This window comes from Natrix helvetica, assembly GCF_964273705.1.
Source record: "Natrix helvetica genome assembly, chromosome: 12".
In the NCBI taxonomy this organism is placed as follows: Eukaryota; Metazoa; Chordata; class Lepidosauria; order Squamata; family Natricidae; genus Natrix; species Natrix helvetica.
In genome coordinates this window covers 2,256,884-2,273,837 of record NC_138556.1, presented here as the reverse complement: position 1 = coordinate 2,273,837, position 16,954 = coordinate 2,256,884, and the positions used below count along the sequence as shown (strand labels likewise).

The window sequence follows — 16,954 nt, the reverse complement described above, 5'->3', positions numbered from 1 at the left end:
TGATAACAGACATACAAATGCTTTATGAGTTGACACCTTCCTTGTAGGAGAACCAGGTTAGTCTATAGTAGCCGAACGTCAAAGGAGGCCAGTAGCACCTTTTCAGTGTAACATGTTTTATTAAAGGGCATTGAATCATGAGCTCCCTGAGGCCCCACCGCTCCAGGAGGCTGAGTAGCTCTCATTTTCATGAAATTCCTCATTTTCAATGGGATCTCACTAGTTCTTGTCCTATTCTCAGATAATACAAAGGATAGTGGTGAATTCATTCCTCTTCTCTGGGACCTTTCAAGTATTAGAAGATGGCTATTAGGTCTCCCTTTTTTAGACTAAACATATCCGGGTCTTGTCTACAAGCCCCTCACGGTGTATGTTGTTCTTTTTTGCACAGGACTCTTTCCAGTTCTTCAGCATCTTTACAGTCCCCAGAAGTAACAAATATATTGACTCACAGTCCAACAGCTACAGAGGAGAAATGAGGGCTTCCCTTGATTGTGATACTAAACTTCGGTCGATGCAGCCTTAGATTCATTGGGGGGGGGGGGAGGTTGCACACCAATCACACTATTGGTTCATGTTCTGTTGTGACTTCCAAGACTCCCAGGTTCTTTTCATGTGACCCACTAGTCTCCTCCATTCTATACTCATGCCTTTAATTTGCTCTACCCAAATGCATTTTCCATGCTTGGCATTTGTCATCTTGAAATCCATCTTCCCGATTTTTGCTTATTGTTTTTACTTGCCATGGGATTCTCCTGAATCTTGATACTGTTGGCTAAGCTGATTGTAATCTGCTTATTTTACGTAAATGGGGTTATTTTCTGATCATCATCCAAACTCATTTATGTTGAACAGCATAACGCCTAGAGAGAGCCCTATTGTACTCCATGTATGGTCCTTTTTTACTCTTTGAGCTGGGTTGTGAACTGCAGAGGATACCTAGGCTGGTAATGAAACATCTGCAAGAAAATAGCCAAACTCAGAGCGCACTAAGGACTTCACAGCTCCACCCTGAGCTATAAATATTCTCTTTTATAAGTAATCCCTGTGACACAACCTTGCAGCCAGATGTAGGGCTACTGATGTACATTCATTGGATAGGATTGTTCAAACAGCTGTCAGCCTTCCCAGATAAACCAGACAGAAAACACAACCAGAAAAGTTAATTCTACTCTTTTATTATAAAACTAGATGAACAGATTCTTGCAAGTCTGATAGTACAAATCTCTCAGGTTCCTTAACACTACAGAAGTGAGGGAGGGGGCCTTTCTGAGTCTCTCCCCCTGTCCTTCTGCAGCTGTAAGATCTGCCATCTCTGGTCAGATTATTCCCTAGGCAGCATCTCTCTCTCTCTCTCTACCCCACCCCCACCCCCAAATCTAGTGACCACGCACAGATTATCTCCCTCAGAGCATCCTATGCTAGCACAGTCTCCTCAAACTTAGCATCTTCCAGAATTCCTTCCCCCCCCCTCATATAATTTTATTATTTTTAATATAAACTAATGCAACATATATAAAGAAGAGAAAATGAAAGAAAGCAAAGAGAAAGCCAAAAAAACGCAACAAAAGAAAAAAGTTAAACAGAAAAGAAAAAAAGATACACAGCGGTGACCTCTGATATTCTTCACGGCAGTTATCAATACAATGACATTTTAACCTCTCTCTACACTTACACCACAATATACTCTTCTTTCTATCATCTAGCATAGCTAAACATCAAAATCATAAATTAAAAAAAAATTAGGTTTCTCTTTTCAATTTCTGCACAAAAATTTCCTAAGAGGTTTCCTGTCACCGATAAATGTGGATAAGCGACTACCACCCTCCAGAATGCCAAAACTGGTCCCTCGCAAGCTGGGAAACTTTGTGCTTCTAAACAGAGACAATTCACTATTAAAAGGAAGAGACTCTCTCTAGCCGAGCTCTGCTCTTGCCGACGGTGCAGAAATGCCCATGTTTTTCTTAGCAACCATCTGGGACTGGTCTCCCACCGACTTCCCAGTGGCTAGAATTGGGAATGCCTTTCTGGACTACCAAACTCCTTCTCTAGGCTTCCAAAATGCAAGAACAGCAGCAGCATCTCAAAGGGAGTAAGAGAGTGGGACTGAAGCCGAGGGTTGGGGGGGGGTCTTGCTTAATTAAGTGCCTTCGTAGACCAGTGCAAGGGGCTTTGACTGTGGGCTCAAGAGTCCTCGTACCTTTTCTGTCCTTCCCTGTGCACCTCCCCCCACAGGTGCTCCAGTGGAGAACTTCTGAACTTTAAAGGATGCGTCTGCACATTTCTTAGGTGTGGAGCTTCCCACCGTGAGTATTCGAAGGGAGGGAAGGAGAAACCCTGGAAAGGCCAGGAGACAGGCAGGTGTGCAGGAAAAATGAAAAGCAGGAGAGCCCAGATGTTTCTGGTCACAGCAGCATCTGGAGTGTTGAAGTGCCTTTGAACCACACTTCCTGTGACCAAAGCAGCCCCATCCAGTTTGAGAGCCTGCTTCCTCCTCCTGGCAGGATGGGCTGCAGTTTGGGCTTCCATCACTTGCCCCCCCCCCCCCCCAACTCCAGATGATAGGCTAACATGAAACGGTATAGGGTTTCCTGCCTAGGCAGGGGGTTGGACTAGAAGACCTCCAAGGTCCCTTCCAACTCTACTATTGTATTGTATATTGTATTGATCTGCCCATGTTGGCTGTAGGGGATGAATATTGATCTCCAAAACATCCGCAGGGCACCAAGCAGGAGGCGGCTGGAGCAGACCGAAGGGCAGCCCATAATCCCAACAGGAATTCTAGAATGGTTGGGTTGATCCTTTTTTTCTTTTGAAGCGGTTGTCTTCCAGAGGGGGGGGGGGGGCATAGATTTAATTGGCCTCCAAATGCTGCAGAAAGATCAGGGACCTGCTAGTTTGAATCTGATCTTCAGTAATATGAGAAAACCTCTTGTTTTTAAGACCATTTCTTAAAACAATCTCCCTTTCTGATTTGGTTCATTCTTTGGGGGCTGCCAGAGTAGCAGGGGCGGGGGCGGGGGGGGCTTGTTCTAAAGTTGCAGACAAGGAACAGCCACACCTTCAATTATACATTTCTCTCCCCCAGGCTACAGCCCTGCGTCATATTGAAGGCCAATAAATCTGTTGACATTCCACTTGTGAAATCCATTTCATTAAACTTACTGTACCCATAATCAAGTTTGCCTCTTATCTTTATAACTGCCACCGCTACATCCTGGAGGTAGCATCTGCACCTATAGTAGCTGCTACTACATCCTGGAAAATCTTCAAAGAAGTGGACGTTGTTAGTAGTTTGCACAAGCTCCCCTCATCCTTTGTTCACATCTCACATCTTCCTCACCTTCTTGCCAAGTGATCTCTCACTAGATCCCAAAAGAAGTCCAGAAATTCCTCTGAAGTTGGACTTTGGAGTATTTCCGTGTTATACGGCCAACTCCTAAAAACTCCAGAAAACATCCAGACTGCTGCTAAACAGACAAAGCAGCTGCCCCTAGTTTAGTCCTGGCAAGGACCCCGTCCTTCAAGAGAAAAAGCACAGAAGATGCTCTGTCTATCCTTCAGTGGCTCCTTCTAATCACCAGTCCCTTTGCTTAAGGCAGGGGTGTCCAAACTTGGGAACTTGAAGACTTGTGGACTTCTCCAGCTATGCTGGCTGGGGAATTCTGGGAGTTGAAGTCCACAAGTCAAAGGTTCCCAAGTTTGGACATCCCTGGCTTAAGGTTTTAAAAGCTGCTGCGCGTTATTGATAATCCAACTGGTTAAGAGGTTGGTGGGCTTCATCAGTGGAAAACCATCTAATGCAAAGCTAGCGCTGGCTGGGCACTTTAGGACTCCGATTCTTATTCCCTACTGGGAAGAGAGAGTTTGCTAATAGGGTGTCATCATCATCAAAGCCATTCCCGATGGGGGACAATAAACTATCTACAGGTAGTCCTTGATTTATGGCCACAATGGAGTCCAAAATTTCTGTTTGTTTTTTGAGACATCTGTTAAGTGAATTTTGCCCTGTTTTATGACCTTTCTTGCCACAGTTGTTAAGGGAATCACTGCAATTGTTAAGTTAGCAACACGGCTTCCCCATCGACTTCACTGGTCAGAAGGTTGCAAAAGGGGATCACATGACTTCTGGACACGACAATTGTCATAAATATGAGTCAATTGCCATCTGAATTTTGATCAGGTATGCCGCAATGGTTGTAAGTGTGAAAAATGGTCATAAGTATCTTCTTTAGGGCTGTTGTAATTTTGAATGGTCACTAAATGAACGGTTGCAAATTGAGGACTACTTGTACAGGGCCGGACGGCCTCTTTCCACGTGGCAGCTGCTCCTTGACCTCCCTTTGCAGCCTCTTTGTTTTCCCTCTTGTAGGTTTGCTACTCCTAATCTCATGTTTGCAATACCTAAAGCAATGCTTTTGGCACCCCTGACCGAATCTCTCTCTCTTTTCCCGTTGTATCTGCCACTTGTCCATGTTAGTGAATGCAAAAACCAGGCATTCGTAGAGGCTGGAAGTCAAAGTTTTCAGTGCTTTTTTTCTCATTTCAAAATTCACTAGACTTAATATTATCTACTTGCACCATGAATCTGAGGAGTAAACAATCAAACGAGCTACCAAGGTCCTGGCTGAGAACTGAATGCGGAGACTTAGCAAGACTGAGCTGCAGAAAGTAAGCAGTTCTTCATCTCTGCACAGATTTCAGCCCAACGTAGGGTGGGAAGTGCAAAAGGAGGAGACAGGTTGAACATCAGAAGTCACACGGGGCCTCCTGGACCCTCTTCTCCATTCCACATTTTGACAAACTCTACATAGACATCTTTTCAATCACACAGGACGTAAACCATGGAAAAATACAAACCCTGGTGCATAAGGAATGTCAGATCAGCAGACTGGGTAGAGTCTCATTTGGGTTCTGAGTATTCTTCCCGCAGCCACATCCCCTCGTTCTAGGCTCAGGCTCCCTGTGAAGATTGATTTGGGAGGAGGCCCCAGCTTGGGAGAACCTACTTCCAAATGAATCCACACAGAATCAGGCTCCTCTGGATACAAGAGCCACGGATGGGAGGAAGGCCATGCCTCCCTTCCTTGGGCACTACCCAAACCCTGCTTGCTTGCCCAAAGGACCCCGTGCCCCCAAAATAAAGGCAGCCACCGCCTCAAAAGCTCTCTGCCTCCGTGGAGGGCAGATTCCTCAAGTGCAAGGTGTAAAAGGCCCAGGGCTCAGGAACGTAGATGATGCCAGGATATTTCTTCCGGAGGATCTGGTCGTTCCAGAGCCAGCCAATCCAGAGGGCCACCAGCCCCAGCGTGAGGATGAAGGAGTAGAAGAGGAAGCGCCCGTTGCTGTCCATGACGAGCCCCTTCCGCTTCTGGTGCATCACGAGGGCCACCAGGGCGAAGGTGGTGAAGATGAAGAGGGTGAAGATCTGGCCCTCCGTCACCAGGTACCTGCAAGAGAGAGGGAGGTTGGTACACACACACCCCATGTGCGCCGCACTACACGCCTCCAAACTGAGCTTGATTTTTCTTCTGGGGGAGGCTGTTTTCGCCCCCTCCCCCGGCTCCAGGAAAGCCCCCGGAGCCTGGGGAGGGTGGAAATGGCTTCCCCCAGCCCCCGGGAGGTCCTCCAGAAGCCAGAAAGAGATCATTTCCAAACTTCCATTTGGCCCGTTGGGCCAGTTTTCGCAACTCCAGAGGTTTTCCTGAAGCTTGGGGAGGGCGAAAACAGCCTCCCCCGGCCCTCCGGAAGGCTGAAAATCAGCTGGAGCTGACGGCTTGAGTGCGTGCCAGCAGATATGGCTCCGCCTGCCACTTGTGGCATTCATGTCATAGGTTCACCATCACGGGTCTAGGGTCTCCTAATTGAGTCGGCAATTAAGACTAGAAGACCTCCAAGGCCCCTTCCATCCCTGTTACTCTACGTTCCACTTAGGATATTGCAGACCCCAGCTGTCTGGCCCCTGAGGTACCAACTGTCTCGCAAGCAGATCCACCTGGCTTGGTTTGGTTGCCTTCTGGTGTCACCTGGGCTCACTTACCAGTAATAGAGGCTGCTGGGCCCAATGAGGAGTAAAGCAGCCACAGGGATTCTCGGCTGTTGTTCTTTGCAAGGTATGAAGCAGCCAGAGAAATATATGCACAGGATGAGAAAGAAGGGGATGTACCTGTGAAAAGAACAACATTGCAAGAGGTTGTGAGGGACAAGGTGGAAAAGGGCAACAGCTCCTTTCAGTCCTTCTGGTTTGGCAAACAGGCAAAGTAGCTGCTTAATGGCCTGGAGAGACATTTTAGAGAGCCTGGAAGCCCTCCCCCTCTTTCGACCTAATAAAAATACTACTTGGTTCCTCAGGGTCTACATCTTTGAGTACCTCGTGTTCTTCACAGTGTAACCAAGCTGTGAGAGAGCCCGGTCTTTTCCCCTTCACCATCTTTACCCCTCAGAAGTACCCAGACACTTTGACTGGACATGAAAGTCAGAACAGGAATCCTGCCAGCCTATAGTAACCATAAACCTCTTCTCACTTGTAAGAAGAGAGCCCCCTTTCATCTTTGGGGGCAAAAAGTAACCTGGAGGAGTGTAGGGGGAGCCTTTTCTGAGCATCCCCGTTTATAGTCCAAGACATATGGGTGACTTGGATGAAATTTGCTGGTCAGAAAAGGCGCTAGCACAATATCCGCCAATCTTATCCGCTTGAAGATGTTGACTTCAACTCCCAGAATCCTCTAGCCAGCAGAGCTGAATGGGGAATTCTTGAAGTTGAAATCCACACATTGTCAGATCTGCCATCTTCAGCTTAATGCTTTGCTGGCATCCTGCCATAAGTTGTTAGGGAAAGGGGGGAGGGGAAGTAGGCAATGGATGTATAGAAGGTAGAGGTGAGGAAGAGGGAGGTGAGAAGTGGCCGATTCCAACCTTCAAGGCTGCGGAGCTTGGGAAGGGAATGTGAATTGTACCCAGTGACATCACATGTGCAAGTGGTTCTCAAAACACCTATGCGGAATGCCATTGGACGAAGACAGACCAATCAAAGGTGTGTGTGTGTGTGGGGGGGGGGGAAAGCCAGGGGAAATGCTGTGACATTTCACGTGGGAGCTTTAGTTCTGGCCTTCCTTTGCTTGCCAGCCACTAATCCTTAGTAAAAGAACCTATCACTTCAATCAAGTGGAGTTGAGGGTCTCTCTTACCTAGGGACCTAAATGGGGCAAGCCTGACACACGGCTTCAAGCTGCCAAGGTTGAGAAACATTGCACTAACAGATTCCTCCTGACGCTTGAGCAGGGGGTTGGACTAGAAGACCTCCAAGGTCCCTTCCAACTCTAACATTCTATTATTATTCTAATTCTTGGTCATTATTTACTTATCTATATTAATGCATTTATTAAATGTACCCAAGGAAAGCAGGGCAGCATCAGGTGGCACAAAACCCCCAGTCAGACAATATTACAACAAATCAAATGCATGGAAATAAGGCAGCCAAACAGACCAATATTTCAGGCTGGGAAGAAAAGGATCCCAGATTAAATCCCAAGACTTTAGGCTCAGGAATGGTTGATCCTTTTTTGGCCGGTTCTCCTCTTTGTTTCAGAGTAGACGTAATTGTGCATTTTTGTTCTTGGGAAGGGGCTGAATATGTTGCCCCGAAGGACGGCTGCGAAATCTTTTAAGAAGGAAACGAGAGGAAGCAACCCTAAAGGAGGTCTAACAAGATGAGTGGCAAAGCCCCATGTGGACACCTGAGCTGCCCACCCCCAGCAAATGCCGGCCTCCCTCATGACGCCCAACCGCCCGTCTCTCGGGCCTCCTCAGAGCACAGATGAGGCCAGGCGCCTCCTGCAGCGACAGGGAAAGGGAGCCCGTTACCCTCACGGCCCAGACTCACCACATGGAATGGCCCAGGTGCTCATCGTAGTAGTACAGCAGTTCAAAGGAATCGATCTGGAAAGGAAGGGAATGGAAGAGTCCAGAGAGCGAAGGGGCCCAGCTGACAGGCAGCCAAGAGCTCTGCTAGCATGGCCGTTTGTGACAGAGAGTCCTCAACTTATGACTGAAGTAGAGCCCAGTTGAAATTTATTGGGGTTGTAAGTCAAGGCACCACGTGACCAAACCCGATTTTACGATAATTGTTATGATGGTCATAAAGCAGGGCCCCTGCCATTGTTAAACGAATCAGGTGGTCGTAACTGAATCCAGCCTATCCAATGGGCGTTTTTGCTTTGCCATTTTCTCCTGCAAAAGAGGAAACGAGTAGCAAATTGCAGTCATACGACCACGGGATGATGCTGCAATCCATCTGTAGCTTTTTAAAAGCTTCCAAGAGTTGTGATCAGTCATAAGTTGAGGACTATTTGCAGTTAAGTGTTGATTGGGTCCCATTTGTTTTTATTCCCATAAATTGCCCAGAGCTGTCGCTTGGGAGAAATGAGGTACCATATTATTTGATATAATAAATAAATAGATGATAAGAAAGAAAGAAAGAAAGAAAGAAAGAAAGAAAGAAAGAAAGAAAGAAAGAAAGAAAGAAAGAAAAAGAAAGAAAGAAAGAAAGAAAGAAAAAGAAAGAAAAAGAAAGAAAGAAAGATGGGGGGTGGATGGATAGATGATAGATAGATGGATGGATGGATGGATGGATGGATGATAGGTAGGTAGGTAGGTAGGTAGGTAGGTAGATATGGACAGACAGAGAGACAGAGACAGACAAGAGTGTCAGGAGTCGCAAACAGAGTGAACCAGCCTTTCTCACCAGGGTCTCCGGCTTGAGATTTCTGATGATTGGATTCTCTCGGACGGACAGGTGGAGTTGGTAGCCGCTGAAGATCAGCCGGTGATTGACAGAGTCGCCCACCAGGTGGATGCTGGCCCCCATGACGAATACAATGATGCAGAGATACACCATGGAGCGGGGAAGAGCCTTCGGGGAGCGCTCCATCAGCTGCACACAAAGCAACCGGTCTGAGGCCGGGGAACAAAGCCGGCCCCTTCAGCCCCTCCGTCAAGCAAAGGCGGGAAACCTCCTCCCCTTTTCCTAAGAGGAATCCCACTCCCACAAAAAACAGTCTCTGCAGAACTGTGAATGCCTCGACCTAAATCCCCTCCTTGGAATAGCAGTATCCCCCCCTCCCCGCCCCCACTGCAGAATGGAGGAAGCTCTCTGTGGCCCCCTTTCCTCTTCCCAGTTTAAAGGGGATGCGATGGAGAAGCTGCTGACCCAGGGCTGCCCTAGAGATCACACCAGCCCCATTCAGCCCCTCTGTGTAAAGTACCCTAACGATGCCTGCTTCATAATAAGCGACCTGATATTGTAATACAAACAGCAGTGATTTATTAACAGCTTCATTAGGCATTTTTTATTTGCAGCCATCTTTTTTGCTTTCTTTATCTGCTTTTAAACTTTGCCCGTGTTTCTTCCCTCCCTTCCGTCTTTGTCAATAAATCACATTATCCAATAGCTTCATTCATCTCAACCCAGCTACTGTAACCTGAGATCCGGCCGACGCTCTGCATGGAATGTCACCACGGAGTTGACACTCTGCTCTCTTTGGCTTTTGTCAACAGAACGGCCACAGGTCCCATCATGAGGAGTGAGGGACAGAGGTCCAAATGGCAGCCTTCTCTCCCCTAGGCCTCATTTCACCACTCACTCAACCATCTTGGATTAGTCATGAGGAAGGAGGAGCCTGACTGAGCTACGTGGCCCTTGCTCCCAGCAGCACCCCAAAATCTTGCAACCCCTCCGGTATCTGTGTGAAAAGGGAAGTCTGGTCCCCAAGTTATAGGGCAAAGTACAAAGTAAAAGCATAACAGTTGCTAGAGTTCACACTGGGGGAGGAGAAGGAGAAGCAATCCCACCCACAGATGTGTGTCCTAACCCTAATCCAACATCCCTCGTTTTCCAAACATTTGGGAAGAAACCAAAGGTGAAATCCGAATTTTTTTACTATCTATTATGTGGGCGTGGCTTGGTGTGTGTTTGTGTGTGTGTGTGGTGTCAAGTGACTGGGGGGCGTGGCTATGTAGTCATGTAATTGGGGGGATCAAAAGACAGAAACTCACTTTAACAATGTCCTGCTGGAGCAGGGCTGGGCTACATGACCTCCAGGTCCCTCCTAGCCCTGGATTATTCTCTGAAGCTGCGTCTAGTGCCAGGTTTGTAGTCCTTCCTTCCTCTCCTTTTTCCCTCCCTCTCTTTCTTTTTTTCTTTTTTCCTTCCTTCCTTCCTTCCTTAGCAACCCCCCCCACCCTCTGTTTTTGGCCTAGCAAGCTTCAGGGAGGCCTGATGGGAGCAAAAACTGACACACACACCCCCTATTTCCGGAGAACCTGTAAAAAAATGCTTTAAAAGTTAAAAAAAAAAGTTCCAAAGCTCAGCTGTGCGATGTGCGATCATCGGAATGGGTTTTTAAAAAACTTTTAAAGTATATTTTACTACCACTTCGGGTGAACTGGCCCCAAGCAGAAGCATTTCACCCCTGGAAGAAATGTGTGACAGCAGCTGTTCCCTTCCTGAGAACCAGTGCCTGCCTGCCTGCCTGTGTTTAAAAAGGCAACTGGGGTTCCCAGACAGGCTGGGGGGTGGGGGGGGTTGCATAGTCTGGCTGGGAGAAGCCTTTGAGGCCCTGGGATGCAACAGCAGAGCCCTTCCTAAAAGATGGGCCCCGTGATGGTGGGACCGCTCTCCACTCCAAGGCAAAGACATGGGGCCTGCCAGTTTCATCAAATGAGATCGCCCCCCCTCCCAGCCCCCCCCCACTTTGACCCAAGCTTGGAGGAGGCCTGATGGCAGTAACCCACCCACCCTCCCCACATTTTTAAACTACAAAGCATTCTGAGCTCTTTGGCATCTTCAAGGGGGGGGGGTTGGCTCACCTGTCTCAACTTTATTTTATGGTTTGCAACAAGTGAATGCCAAGTTTGGGTCTTCTTTGCCCTGAATTGGAACATATAAAGTAAACCTTATCTATTGTGGTGAATTCCCCTATGGCTGTGATGGTGAACCAATGGCATGCATGACAGAGGTGGCACGCAGAGCCCTCTCTGTGGGCACGGGTGCCAAAGCCAATTGCTCTTTGCAGGAGCTGGAGCACAGAAAAATGGCCCAAAAATTGCCAAAAAGAAGGCCATTTTTCCTAGGCTGTTTCCAGGCCAAAAAACTGGCATGCGCACCGGCCAGCTGGTCTTCAGGTTTCGGGCGCTCCGGCATTCGCACACTGCACTCTCGTTCCGGTTGGGCACTCAGTGCTGAAAAGGTTCGCCATCATCACTGCCCTGTGGACTTGGGCAGGGGACGGTTTATAAATGTCCTAAATCAATCAAGGATTCGAAGCTGCTTAACCCTTTCCTTTCCTGACCATCTGAAATCTAGACTTGGAAAGGTCTTGCTCCTCCTGCAGCCTCTCCTGGCTGGGTCTCCTTGGAAGACCGACTAGCAACATCAATCAGTCTCAGCCATCGGGAGGAGGAGGAGGAGGAGGAGGATGGGTTTGTAGCCTAAGCTAATCACAGACGTACGGACGGTCTGCAAGGAGGCACCTCCCAAAGGTTCTGCTTACAAGCACTTTGATCCCTGATTCCAACACAGGGAGATGACCATCTTTAGTGGGACATCTACCATCAATCAGCAGCTTCAGATACTTCAATCGTACCCATTTTCTTTCAAAAGCTTGTGGCAAAACTCATGGTTGCTCACCAAGAGTAAATGAACACCATAGTAAGCACCGATATCTTGCAAACTGCAACCGGCTAATCACAATGTATGATTTCCAGGCAAGGAATCATACTGTGCAAATTCACATTTGGATCTGACCCCCCCCCCCCCCCCGAAGTTGGCTTCTTCTCTCTCCCACAGCACCAGAATTTAAGAGTCTGGGAACAAAAAGTTGAGGCATGATGCGTTTATCTATGTGGATCAGGAATGTCAAACTTGATTTCATTGAGGGCTGCATCAGGATTGTGTTTGATCTCCAGGCAGGGCGTGGCCATCTTAACGTCATTCGTGTCGTTGTCACCTGAGGGCTCTGCCAGCGAAAATGGGCTTCCAAGCTCCGTTTTTGGCTGCCACGGCCTCCTGCAGCCCTCTGCCAGTGAAAGCGGAGCTTGGGAGCCTATTTTTGCTGGCAGAGGCACCATGGGCTGGTCCTTCACTGTTTCCAGCGACCCTTATCAATGTTCAATGTTCCTCAACCTTGACAATTTTAAGATGTGTAGACTTCAAGTCCCACAGTTCCCCAGACAGTGTGGTGAGTTGACATCTTAAAAGTTCCCAAGGTTGAGGCATACTGATCTAGAGGGTTTTGTGCAAGAGGAAGCCAAAGATTCCAACAACTATTTTACCTTCAGCAGAATAAAGGGTGTGATGACATTATAGGCCATGTGAAAATAATCCCCAACGCTCGGCCTGTTCAGGGGAAACCATTCCAGTGGAAGCACGATCTGCAGAGAGAGAGACACACACACAAAAGCAAGATAGGGGGGACTGTGCCATCCCTTAATCATTGGTGGGCTTTCTGTTGCAGATTTTTGTTGAGCTTGGTTGTAAAGGCCACCTTTGCTTGCTGATATTTTCCTCTGTGTGTTTGTGTGGCTGAGACTGACAGAGGGAGGGAGGCAATGTCGAAAGCCAATGCCGAGGAAAATTAATCTCAGAGCAATGCAAACATCCTAATCCCAAATCTTCTTTGCAAAATGCATGCAGGATAGGGAGGAGGATTTGCCAGCGACAAACAGCTGACACTGAAAAATTAAAGCACCACCATCCTTACACGCATATCAACCTAGAGACGTGTTGACGTATTTGTAGAACAGTATATAACACACAATGTTGACCTCCCACTCAATGCGTGTTCAAGGGCTGTGCGATTTACATTCATGTGAACAAGGATGTCAGATGAGGATACAGAGATCAGACTGAAAGTGAATAATTCTTGATCTACTTCCAGGGTTTCCTGAAAATGAAGATGATTCTGGAAGTTTTGTAGCATGTTATCATCCCTTTTAATTTTTTTTCAAATTAAAACAATTTTTAAACATTTTAAAAGGAGAACACAGCAAGTGGCCCGCCTGGGCATTCAACAGGAACAGCCTTTTTCCCTCTGCCCAACTGAAGTGCTCACCGACCCCCTTGGGCTCGGCAGAAACCCCTCCCAGAATGAACCGGGCTCCCCAGCCAGCCAGCCACTCTGCTGCAGTGCCTTGTTTTCCTCCCGGGTAAAAGGTGACAGAACTGAATGGATTTGATGCAATTTGGAGCATGGCAGAATGAGGGCGAAATGCTATTTCAAGGAGCAAGAGCAAAAGTCAATGAAACCTCAGCCGGTTTTATGAGCAAGTGGGAGGTGGAGGGGACCTCTGGGCGGGGGAGGGGGAGGAAGGGGGCCACACAGGCGGCCAGCAGTGTTTGCAGGCGGGAGCTCCCTTTGGGAAGGGGCTGAGGAGTTTGTGGTCAGCTGCAGTTCACTTCAGTGGCCAGAGTTATCCTGCAAGCCGAATTCAAGATTCTCGATGGGGGAAGCACCATGGAATCCTGGGCAGCAGAGACTGCACAGGGCTACCAAACCCCAAATGCTAAAGCCAGGATACAGGCAGTCCTCAACCTACGGCCACAATTGAGCCCAAAATGTATGTTGCTCAGCGAGACATTTATTAAGTTAATTTTGTTCCATTGTACGACCTGTTTTGCCACAGTTGTTAAATGAATCGTTGCAGTTGTTAAATTAGTAACACAATTGTTATGTGAATCCAACTTCCCTGTTGGGATTATGACTTTGCTTGTCAGAAGGTTGCAAAAACTGATCACATCACACACACACACACACCCCGGACATGGCAACTGTCATAAATATGAAGCAGCTGCTAAGCGTCTGAATTTTGACCACACAACAGTCAAAAGACATAAGCCACATTTTTCAGTGCTGTTGTAACCTTTGGATGGTCAGTAAACGAACTGCTATAAGTAGAGGACTACCTGCATTTGAGAAGGAACCTTCCTTTTTCTGTCCCAGTGCAGCTCCTGTACCTCCTCTGAACCCTTAATGCCAATCAACCTCATCCCCAGGTACTCACCATGGCGATGGGCCGCCCAAAGTCCAGGACCCAGTTTTGCAGAGTGAAATAAAACCACAAGTCAAAATGGAAGCAGGAATCCCTGCAAACATCATCCTTGAGGATTGCTCCGTGCCTGGGGGTGAAAGCGGGAAGGGAGTGGATGCGACGTCAGAAAGTTAGACCAACCAACACACACAGACACAAACCGAGGAAAAGGTATCTTTCTACCCCCTTCCCTATCGAAGGTGGCAGGAGGCTCCAGACCCCTTGACCAATAATTTAGTCCTTCCCTGTGAACTGCGTCTTGTCCTGTCTTGGTGCATCCCTTGGTGCATGCAGGTCACCAACCTTTGCCCCCCCCCCCCCCGACTCACCTGTCCTCAGGAGTTTCGGCAGGGTGAAAAAAATGGTCAGACAGCACCTGATCAAAGCTCCAGCTGTTCTTAAGCACATCCCCTCCAAACAACCTTATCCTGATTTTATTTCAACCAAAGTCTGTGACACCCCCGACTGACCCCAAGGGGCCACGAGGATTTTGGGGAGGGGGAACCCATTAAGTCAAGACCCCTCTTGGCCTCAGGCTTCTTTGAAGATTGCTCTGTCGCGTTTTCTAAGGGCGGGGGCTGCTTCCTTCCCCCCATTCGCCCACCGTCAGGACTTCCACTACCAGGGGGTCTAATCCAGGGCGAGGGGCGCAGTCCGGGACTCGTGGGAAGGAAGCCCCCTCGGACTTTCGCAACTCCCGGAGTTCCCAGCCAGCCGCCGCCGCATCCCGCATCCTTTGCCCTCCGCAGCCCTGGAAAGTGGCGGAGCGACAGAACCGCATTCCCGCAAAACGTGGGGAAATCCCTCGCAAAGCCCACGGGGAAGGCGCTTCGCAGAGGCCGCCAGGGAGGATTCCTGCCTTCCGATCGGGGCGCGGGGAGAGAGGCGGCACAGCGAAGGCAGCGGATCCCGAGGGGCTCCGCAGGCTGGGCTGCAACCGCCGCGCTTCTGCCCGGGAAGCGGCGCCCGCCCACCCGCCCGGGGCTGGCGCAGGGGGATCCGGGGGTGGGGATGGGGGGCAGCGGAGCACCTGCGGCCGGCCTGGTGGCGCCTCCTGAGGGAGGCCGGGAGCCGAGGGGCGGCGGCGGCGACGGGAGGCTCCCTTCCTGCGGGGCTGCGCTCGCCGTTCATGGCCGCCGCCGGGTGGAAGCCGCCATGCGGGCAGAGACGCTCCGGCGGGGCGGCCGGGACGGGCTTGGGCGGCCCCGGCCCCGCGGAAGATCTGCTGCCCCCTCTGGCCGCCCGGCCTCGGCACAGCCACCCCGCCCAGGCCCCGCTGCTCCCGAGGCTGCAAGGCGGGCAAGCCAGAGCCGCTCCGTGGGCTGGTCGGCCGGGGAAACCCGCCTCGCTCCGGACAGGCGCTTGGTGGGCCGCTGAGGGCCCAGGGCCGGCCCAGCTTCAGGAAAGCGGAGCCCGAGGCGGCCTGAGCAGCCCCGAAGCCCCCGGGGGCAACAGCTTCCCCGGCTGGGGATCAGCTCGGGCTCGCCTCGGCTGGGAGAAAGTCTGGGGAAAACGGGCTCCCTTGCTGGGCCTCAGCGGAGCAGAAGAATGACGAAGAGGGCCCAGGAGGGATCTGATCTTATATGTATTACAATATTTCAAATATAAACAATGCTGCGCTTCAATGGTCTAGAAAGACGTTGGCATTTGAACATGTATATTGTGTTGGTCTTTCTTAATCTAGGCAAAATATTGTTACATAGCATGCAGTGAACCAATTGTTTACACCAGTCAAAAAACTGGTACTGTAGTAAAATGTGGCCATTTGCTTGGTGGCTACAAAGCCATTTGCCTGCAAGAGGCCAGGGCGCATAGGGTCATAATAGGGAACGTCACCTGGAGATCTCATCCGCTTCTCCCTGGCCTTGTCCATTGGGTCGTTTTCCAGAAAGGAGAAAAGGGGCCAAGAGATTGGCTCTTCTAGATCTGATCCTAGCCAATAAGGAAGAACTGGTTGAAGAAGCAAAAGCAAGACAGCTGGGATAAAATATATCATGGTAGCGTTTAAAACAGGTCTTCAAACTTGGCAACTTTAAGACTCGTGGACTTCAACTCCCAGAATGTCCCAGCCAGCATAATTTACTCTCTTATAATCCCATCTTCTGCAGTCTATCCATTTAGATCAAATTTAGCAACTTTAAGACTTATGGACTTCAATTCCCTAACCCTAACCCCAGTCAGCTATCCCATCCAGCTATGCTGGCTGGAGAATTCTGGGAGTTGAAATCAAGTTGCCAAGTTTGAGGGGCCCTGGTTTAAAATATGTCAAAAAACGAAATTAGAGTATGTAGATTTCCCGGAGACAGTTTCCAAAAGGTGAGGAAAGTAATAGTGGGATGTCATGGACAGAAATCCGTAAGGGAGAATGGGGAGGGAGGGGAACATCTCAAAAATAAGATATTGGAAGTACAATTGCACACTGTTCAATGGGAAGAAAAGGGGAGGTCAACTTGGGTAACCACTATTAGTGCACGTGATGGTTTTGACTAAGCTATAAAGCAAAAGGGGCATGTTATATGAAATAAAATATGGGTGAATCACTAGAGAAATATACTAAGGAGTAGTTAATATCTGCAGAAAAGAGGTCAGCAACATTAAATCATAGCAGGAACTTATGAACTTAAAGCTAAAACCCATAAAGTGGATTTTTTGCCTATTCCAGTAGTAAGAGATAAAAAAGAAAGATGTAATAAAGGAAATACAATAAAGGAAATTGAACATCGTATTAATTTGGTAAGCTAAGCATAGTTTTCAAGAACAATTTCTGTCTATGAAGAAAAAGGTTTTTGATCATGTGTGCTACTTGTGTGACACAAACCTCACAATCGATACAAAAATTTCGAGTGGCACAAAGAGCCATGGAAAGATA

The 16,954-nt window shown here is 48.7% G+C and overlaps 1 protein-coding gene across 1 annotated transcript; it reads right to left on the bottom strand.

Annotated features, from left to right (window-relative positions):
- Positions 1-4,516: 4,516 nt before the first annotated feature.
- CLN6 (CLN6 transmembrane ER protein) lies at positions 4,517-15,720 on the bottom strand. Its single transcript, XM_081965229.1, has 7 exons — positions 15,116-15,720; positions 14,059-14,173; positions 12,331-12,429; positions 8,744-8,932; positions 7,883-7,938; positions 6,041-6,166; positions 4,517-5,450 (listed from the first exon to the last, which is right to left on the bottom strand). The coding sequence occupies exons 1-7, from the start codon at positions 15,214-15,216 to the stop codon at positions 5,159-5,161; spliced, it is 978 nt and encodes a 325-aa protein (XP_081821355.1). The 5' UTR covers positions 15,217-15,720; the 3' UTR covers positions 4,517-5,158.
- Positions 15,721-16,954: the final 1,234 nt, after the last annotated feature.

What these genes read in the sequence shown, in the direction of transcription:
- CLN6 (XM_081965229.1), bottom strand. Translation starts at nt 15,216, where the DNA reads ATGAACGGCGAGCGCAGCCCCGCAGGAAGGGAGCCTCCCGTCGCCGCC. An exon ending in TTGGGCGGCCCATCGCCATG is followed by an intron (nt 12,430 to 14,058) that starts GTGAGTACCTGG and finishes CTCTCTCTGCAG; the next exon opens with ATCGTGCTTCCACTGGAATG. An exon ending in CCCAGCAGCCTCTATTACTG is followed by an intron (nt 5,451 to 6,040) that starts GTAAGTGAGCCC and finishes TCTCTCTTGCAG; the next exon opens with GTACCTGGTGACGGAGGGCC.